Source organism: Cetorhinus maximus, chromosome 34 (assembly GCF_964194155.1).
Source record: "Cetorhinus maximus chromosome 34, sCetMax3.hap1.1, whole genome shotgun sequence".
NCBI classification, from domain to species: domain Eukaryota; kingdom Metazoa; phylum Chordata; class Chondrichthyes; order Lamniformes; family Cetorhinidae; genus Cetorhinus; species Cetorhinus maximus.
Window position 1 is genome coordinate 10,769,481 of NC_135912.1, and position 8,065 is coordinate 10,777,545.

At 48.2% G+C, this 8,065-nt stretch overlaps 1 protein-coding gene across 1 annotated transcript in view; it reads left to right on the forward strand.

Moving 5' to 3' along the window:
- Positions 1 to 2,678, forward strand: part of LOC144671721 (voltage-gated potassium channel subunit beta-2-like) — a 50,008-nt gene extending 47,330 nt beyond the window's left edge. Inside the window, exon 13 of the mRNA XM_078533733.1 lies at positions 1,853 to 2,678. Coding sequence (XP_078389859.1) covers positions 1,853 to 1,959 — 107 coding nt within the window. The 3' untranslated portion in view covers positions 1,960 to 2,678. The remainder of the gene's footprint in view (positions 1 to 1,852) is intronic.
- The last annotated feature ends 5,387 nt before the right edge of the window (positions 2,679 to 8,065 follow it).

Sequence of the window (8,065 nt, forward strand, 5' to 3'; positions counted from 1 at the left end):
GAAGACCTATTGTTCTCTTTACCTCCGCCCTATGGAACCATGGCTCCTATTGTAACGCTCCTCAGCTTCTGTTCTTGGATGGCGGAGAGGCATCATGAGCCACCTCTTCAACAGATAGTCCTTGTAACCCAGCAGCCATCCATCCAGCCGGGCTGAAGCACTGAAGAGCCCCGGCACCTGGGAGTGTCTCAGGATGTAGGCATCGTGGGAGCTGCCTGGATACCTTGCACAGACTCGCAGAACCTGCATCCTGTGATCACACACTATCTGCACGTTCATGGAGTGGAAGCCCTTCCTGTTGGTGAAGGCACCGCGCTCACCTGCTGGAGCCTTGATGGCCACATGTGTACAGTCTTTAGCACCACAGCGCTGGCACTCAGTGCTGCACTGTCAGAGGCACAGTCAGTCAGCTGAGTTGTTACCGAGACTCCCGTCCGCCCTCTCAGGTGGGTGTAAAAGACTCCACGCCCACTATTGGGGACAGAAGAGGAGATTTGTCCTCGGTGTCCTGAGGCCAATATTTATCCCTCAACCAACATCACTAAAACAGATTATCTGGTAATCATCACATCTTTGTTTCTGGGGTCTTGCTGTGCATAAACTGGCGGTTGCATTTCCTGTGTTACAACAGTGACTGCACTTCACAAAAGTATTTCATTGGCTGGGCAGAGCTTTGGTTTGAGTTGATGCCCAGTTGAATGCCAATCAGGTGGAGCTGCTGCTGCTCCAGCCTATCTGTTGTCTCCTCACTTGTTTCCCAAGGGTTTTCTTGGGTCCTCCATAGGCACCACCATACCCAGCCCTCGCTGCCAACACCAAGAGAGACATCCTGGCTAATTCCCTCAGGAAGACATTCCTAGCTCAAGAAATAAGCACCTTCTCCAAACCAGTGTCCAACCACCTACACTATCGCCTCAACATCTTTCTCACTTTACCCCTAAGTATAGAATCACAGAATCATTACTACACAGAAGAAGGCCATTCAGCCCATCATGTTCATGCCGTCTCTCCTAGGGAGAACTTCTCCAACTGCCACTCCCACCGCCCTCTCCCCACACCCCTGCACATTCCTCCCTCCCAGATATTTAGAAAATTCAGGAAAGATCTACAGCACAGAATGAGGCCACTCTGCCCATTGTGCCTGGGCCAGCTGAAAAATGAGCCCTCCAGCTTAATCCCATTTTCCAGCACTTGGTCTGTAGCCCTGGGGGTTACCGGGTTACAAGTGTATATTCAGACACCATTTAAATATCCTTGTCACTGACAGCATATATACAACCAGTTCGAGAATCATATCCATCTATATATTCTGCAATTTTGATCCATTGGGATTGTGTACAATTTGAGTGATTGGGAAGGGGTTTGGGTCCATTGGGACTGTGTACAGTGGGAACGAATCGGAAGCGGTTTGGGTCCATTGGGATTGTGTACAATGGGAGAGAATGGGAAGGGGTTTGGGTCCATTGGGATTGTGTACAATGGGAGTGAATGGGAAGGGGTTTGGGTCCATTGGGATTGTGTACAATGGGAGTGAATGGGAAGGGGTTTGGGTCCATTGGGATTGTGTACAGTGGGAGTGAGTGGAAAGGGGTTTGGGTCCATTGGGATTGTGTACAGTGGGAGTGAATGGGAAGGGGTTTGGGTCCATTGGGATTGTGTACAATGGGAATGAATGGGAAAGGGTTTGGGATTGTATATTTTGGTCAGTCCTGATTGGATGCACTGACCAGCCGAAAGCTCTGAACAGAATGCTTGTGGGTTTGAGATATTTTGTCTGTGTGTATCTCCGAGATAGAGCATCCCTTCATTTATTGACCCTTGAGATTTTCTTTCCTTGTGTTTTCGCCCCCAGCTTGGTGTCTAATGAACGATACAATTAGCTCCGTCCTGCTGGGAGTGTCAGATGCAGAACAACTCCGCGAAAACCTTGGCGTCATTCAGGTGGGTGTCCCTTACTGATGACATCATTAAGGTTGATGAACACATGACCAGGGGCTTAACAAATCCAAGTAGATTCCGGTCTCTGTATCTAACAAGGCTGCAGCCTTGTCACCTTAAATAGCAGCAATATCTGTTGGTAATCTGAAGGAATAAATTTCCAAAACCATTTTACTGAGAATGTGCAAAATACCTGTAGGGATACAACCCCACTTATCAATCACCCCTCCTGTTGCTCCCTGACCTACACTGGCTCCATGTCCAGAAATATCTTGACTTTAAAATTCTCAACCTTGTTTTAAATTTCCTGCAAGGTCTCTTCACACCACCTTATCTCAGTACGGTCCCTAACTCCACATCCCTGCGAGATCTCTGCACCCCTCCAATACCGTCCTCTTCAGCATCCACTGATTTTAATGGCACCACTATTGGTGGCCGTGCCTTCAGCTGCCTGGGTCCAAGCTCTGTGATCACCTCCCTAAGACTCTCCAAGTCTCTCCCCTCCTTTAATACATTTCCTAAACCTCCTTGAGAAAGCTGTTGATCTCTGGCCACAGGATCTATGTCACTCAGTGTCAAATTGTTTGTGATACAGCTGTGTCACATTGTGTCTGATACAACTTGCTGTCGCACTCTGTATGATACAGCTCAGTATCGCACTGTGATACAGCTCAATGTCACTCTGTGATACAGCTTGATGTCAAACTGTGTCTGATACAGCTCGGTGTCTCACTGTGATGCAGCTCAGTGTCACACTGTGATACAGCTCGGTGTCACACTGTGATACAGCTCGGTGTCACACCGTGATACAGCTTGGTGTCACACTGTATCCAATACAGCTCAGCGTCACACTGTGTCTGACACAGCTCAGTGTCACACTGTGTCTAATACAGCTCGGTGTCACACTGTGATGCACCTTGATGTCAAACTGTGTCTGATATAGCTCGGTGTCAGGCTGTGACTGATATAGCTCATTGTCACAACGCGTCACATGCAGCTCAGAGCTCAGTGTCCCACTGTGTCTGATACAGCTCGGTGTCATGCTGTCTGATACAGCTCAGTGTCACACTGCATCTGATGCAGCTCGGTGTCACACAATATCTGATACAGCTCAGCATCACACTAGGTCTGGTACAACTCGGTGTCACACTGTGGTACAGCTCGATGTCAAACTGTGACTGATACAGCTTGTTGTCACAATGTACCTGATACATCTCAATGTACCTGATACATCTCGATGTCACACTGTGTCCAATGCAGCTCAGTGTCAAACTGTGTCTGACACAGCTCGGTGTCAAACTGTCTGATACAGCTCAGTGTCAGACCGTGTCCAATGCAGCTCCGTGTCAGACTGTGTCTGATACAGTACAGCTCGGTGTCAAACTGTGTCTGATACAGCTCAGGGTCACACTGTGATGCAGCTTGATGTCACACTGTGATACAGCTCGATGTCAAACTGTGTCTGATACAGCTCGGTGTCAAACTGTGTCTGATACAGCTCGGTGTCAAACTGTGTCTGACACAGCTCGGTGTCAAACTGTGTCTGCCACAGCTCGGTGTCAAACTGTGTCTAATACAGCTTGGTGTCAAACTGTGTCTGACACAGCTCGGTGTCACAGTGTCTGATACAGCTCAGTGTCACATTGTGATACAGCTCGATGTCACTCTGTAATACAGCTCGATATCAAACTGTGTCTGATGCAGCTTGATTTCACATTCTGTCTGATACAGCTTGGTGTTACACTGTCTGAGACAGCTCGCTTTCACTCTGATACAGCTTGATGTCAAATTGTGTCTGATACAACTCGATGTTGCCCTCTGTCAGATGCAACTAGGTGTCACACCGTGATGCAGCTCGATGTCACAGTGTGATGCAGCTCGATGTCACAGTGTGATGCAGCTCGATGTCACAGTGTGATGCAGCTCGATGTCACACTGTGATGCAGCTCGATGTCACACTGTGATGCAGCTCGATGTCACAGTGTGATACAGTTCGATGTCACACTGTGATGCAGCTCGATGTCACACCGTGATGCAGCTCGATGTCACAATGTGATGCAGCTCGATGTCACACTGTGATGCAGCTCGATGTCACACTGTGATGCAGCTCGATGTCACACTGTGATGCAGCTCGATGTCACAATGTGATACAGCTCGATGTCACACTGTGATACAGCTCGGTGTCACACCGTGATACAGCTCGGTGTCACACTGTGATACAGTTCGATGTCACACTGTGATGCAGCTCGATGTCACACCGTGATGCAGCTCGATGTCACAATGTGATGCAGCTCGATGTCACAATGTGATACAGCTCGATGTCACACTGTGATGCAGCTCGATGTCACACTGTGATGCAGCTCGATGTCACACCGTGATGCAGCTCGATGTCACAATGTGATGCAGCTCGACGTCACAGTGTGATGCAGCTCGACGTCACACCGTGATGCAGCTCGATGTCACAATGTGATGCAGCTCGATGTCACAATGTGATACAGCTCACTGTCACAATGTGATACAGCTCACTGTCACACTGTGATGCAGCTCGACGTCACAGTGTGATACAGCTCGACGTCACACCGTGATGCAGCTCGATGTCACAATGTGATGCAGCTCGATGTCACACTGTGATACAGCTCGATGTCACAATGTGATACAGCTCGATGTCACAATGTGATGCAGCTCGATGTCACACTGTGATGCAGCTCGATGTCACACTGTGATACAGCTCAGTGTCACACCGTGATACAGCTCGATGTCACAATGTGATACAGTTCGATGTCACACTGTGATGCAGCTCGATGTCACACTGTGATGCAGCTCGATGTCACACCGTGATGCAGCTCGATGTCACACTGTGATGCAGCTCGATGTCACAATGTGATACAGTTCGATGTCACACTGTGATACAGCTCGATGTCACACCGTGATACAGCTCGATGTCACAATGTGATACAGTTCGATGTCACACTGTGATGCAGCTCGATGTCACAATGTGATACAGTTCGATGTCACAATGTGATGCAGCTCACTGTCACACTGTGATACAGCTCGATGTCACAGTGTGATACAGCTCGATGTCACAATGTGATGCAGCTCGATGTCAAATTGTGTCTGATACAGCCCGATGACCGCTAGAAGAGGCAGGCAGTCAGTGCAGAAATCCCCTGTGGCTCTCTAACAGGTATACCATTTTGGATACTATTGGGGGGGATGGCATATCAGGGGAAAACAACAGCAGAAGCCAGAGCAGTGGCACCATGGCTGGCTCTGTTGTTCAGCAGGGGGGGTCAAAGCACAGAAGAGCAATTGTCATAGGGGATTGTATAGTCAGGGGCTCAGATAGGCGCTTCTGTGGTCGTGAAAGAGACACCAGGATGGTATGTTGCCTCCCTGGTGCCAGGGTCCAGGATGTCTGATCGGGTACGGGACATTCTGAAGGGGGAGGGAGAACAGCCAGAGGTTGTGGTTCACATTGGTACTAACGACATAGGTAGGAAGAGTGACAAGGTCCTGCAGCTGGAGTTCAGGGAGTTAGGCAGAAAGTTACAAAACAGGACCTCTAGGGTTGTAATCTCAGGATTACTTCCTGTGCCACGTGCCAGTGAGGCTAGAAATAGGAAGATAGTGCAGCTGAACACGTGGCTGAACAGATGGTGTAGGAGGGAGGGTTTCTGATATCTGGATCATTGGGATCTCTTCCGGGGCAGGTGGGACCTGTACAAGAAGGACGGGTTGTATCTAAACTGGAGGGGCACCAATATCCTGGCTGCAAGGTTTGATAGTGTCACTCAGGAGTATTAGACAGTGTGACATCGAGCTACATCACAGTGTGACACCAACCTGCGTTGCCACTTTCAGTGACCTGTGGACCTGTACATCCAGATCCCTCTGCCCGTCGATGCACTTAAGGGTTCTGCCATTTACTGTGTAATTCCTGCCTGTATTAGACCTTCCAAAATGCATTACCTCGCATTTGTCCGGATTAAACTCCATCTGCAATTTCTCCGCCCAAGTCTCCAACCGATCTATATCCCGTTGTATCCTTTGACAATCCTCTTCACTATCTGCAACTTCTCCAACCTTAGTGTCGTCTGCAAACTTACTAATTAGCCCAGTTACATTTTCCTCCAAATAATTTATGTATGCTACAAACAGCAAAGGTCCCAGCACTGATCCCCGCGGAACTCCACTAGTCATAGCTCTCCATTCAGAAAAGCACCCTTCCACTGCTACCCTCTGTCTTCTATGACCAAGCCAATTCTGTATCCAAAACAAAAACAAAAATAAAAATACCTGGAAAAACTCAGCAGGTCTGACAGCATCTGCTGGGAGGAACACAGTTAACATTTCAAGTCCGTATGACTCTTCAACAGAACTAAGGAAAAATAGAAAAGAGTTGAAATATAAGCTGGTTTAAGGGGAGTGGGACAGGTAGAGCTGGATAGAGGGCCAGTGATAGGTGGAGATAACCAAAAGATGTCATAGACAAAAGGACAAAGAGGTGTTGACGGTGGTGATATTAGCTAAGGAATGTGCTAATAGGTGACATTAGGGGTAGAAAGCAGGACGAGCAATGTTCAGATAGCCCTAGTGGGGATGGGGTGGGGGGAAGGGATTGAAATAGGCTAAAAGGTAGAGATAAAATAATGGATGGAAATACATTTTAAAATAATGGAAATAGATGGGAAAAGGAGTGTGTCTGATACAGCTCGGTGTCACACCATGTCTAATTCAGCTCAGTGTCACATTGGGTCTGACATAACTCGGTGTAACACTGTGATACAGCTCGGGGTCGCACTGTGATGCAGCCTGATGTCAAATTGTGTCTGGTGCAGCTCGATGTTCCCCTCTGTCTGATAAACCTAGGTGTCACACTGTGTCTGATAAGGCTCAGAGTCACACTGTGTATGATACAGCTCGGTGTCACTCTGCCTGAGACAGCTCGGTGTCACACTGTGTCTGAGACAGCTCGGTGTCACTCTGTCTGAGACAGCTCGGTGTCACACTGAAACAGCTCGGTGTCACACTGTGATACAGCTCAATGTCACACTGTGATACAGCTCAATGTCACACTGTGATACAGCTCAATGTCACACTGTGATACAGCTCAACGTCACACCGTGATACAGCTCAATGTCACACCATGATACAGCTCGATATCATACCATGATACAGCTCGATATCATACCATGATACAGCTCGATGTCACACTGTCTGTGACAGCTCAGCGTCACACTGCATCTGATCAAGATCGGTGTCACACTGTGATACAACTTGTTGTCACACTGTGATACAGTTCAGTGTCACATTGTGATACAGCTCAATGTCACACTGTGATACAGCTCAATGTCACACTGTGATAAAGCTTGGTGTCACACTGTGATACAGCTCAGTGTCACACTGTGATACAGCTCGGTGTCACACCGTGTCTAGTACAGCTCAGTGTCACATTGGGTCTGATATAACTCGGTGTAACACTGTGGTACAACTCGGGGTCACACTGTGATGCAGCTTGATGTCAAATTGTATCTGGTGCAGCTCAATGTTCCCCTCTGTCTGTTAAAACTAGGTGTCACACTGTGTCTGATAAGGCTCAGAGTCACACTGTGTCTGATACAGCTCGGTGTCACTCTGTCTGGGACAGCTCGGTGTCACACTGTGTCTGATAAGGCTCAGTGTCACAATGTGTCTGAGACAGCTTGGTATCACGGGTCTGATACAGCTCGGTGTCACACTGAAACAGCTCAACATCACACTGTGATACAGCTCGATGTCACACCATGATACAGCTTGATGTCCCACCATGATACAGTACGATGTCACACTGTCTGAGACGGCTTGGTGTCACACTGTGTCTGATACAGCTCAGTGTCATGCTGTGATACAGTTCAGTGTCACATTGTGATACAGCTCGATGTCACACTTTGATACAGCTTGGTGTCACATTGTGATACAGCTTGGTGTCACATTGTGATACAGCTCGGTGTCACACTGTGATACAGCTCCGTGACAAACTGTGATACAACTCGGTGTCTCACTGCGATACAGCTCGGTGTCACACTATTATACAGCTCCGTGAGAAACGGTGATACAACTCGGTGTCACACTGTGATACAGCTTGGTT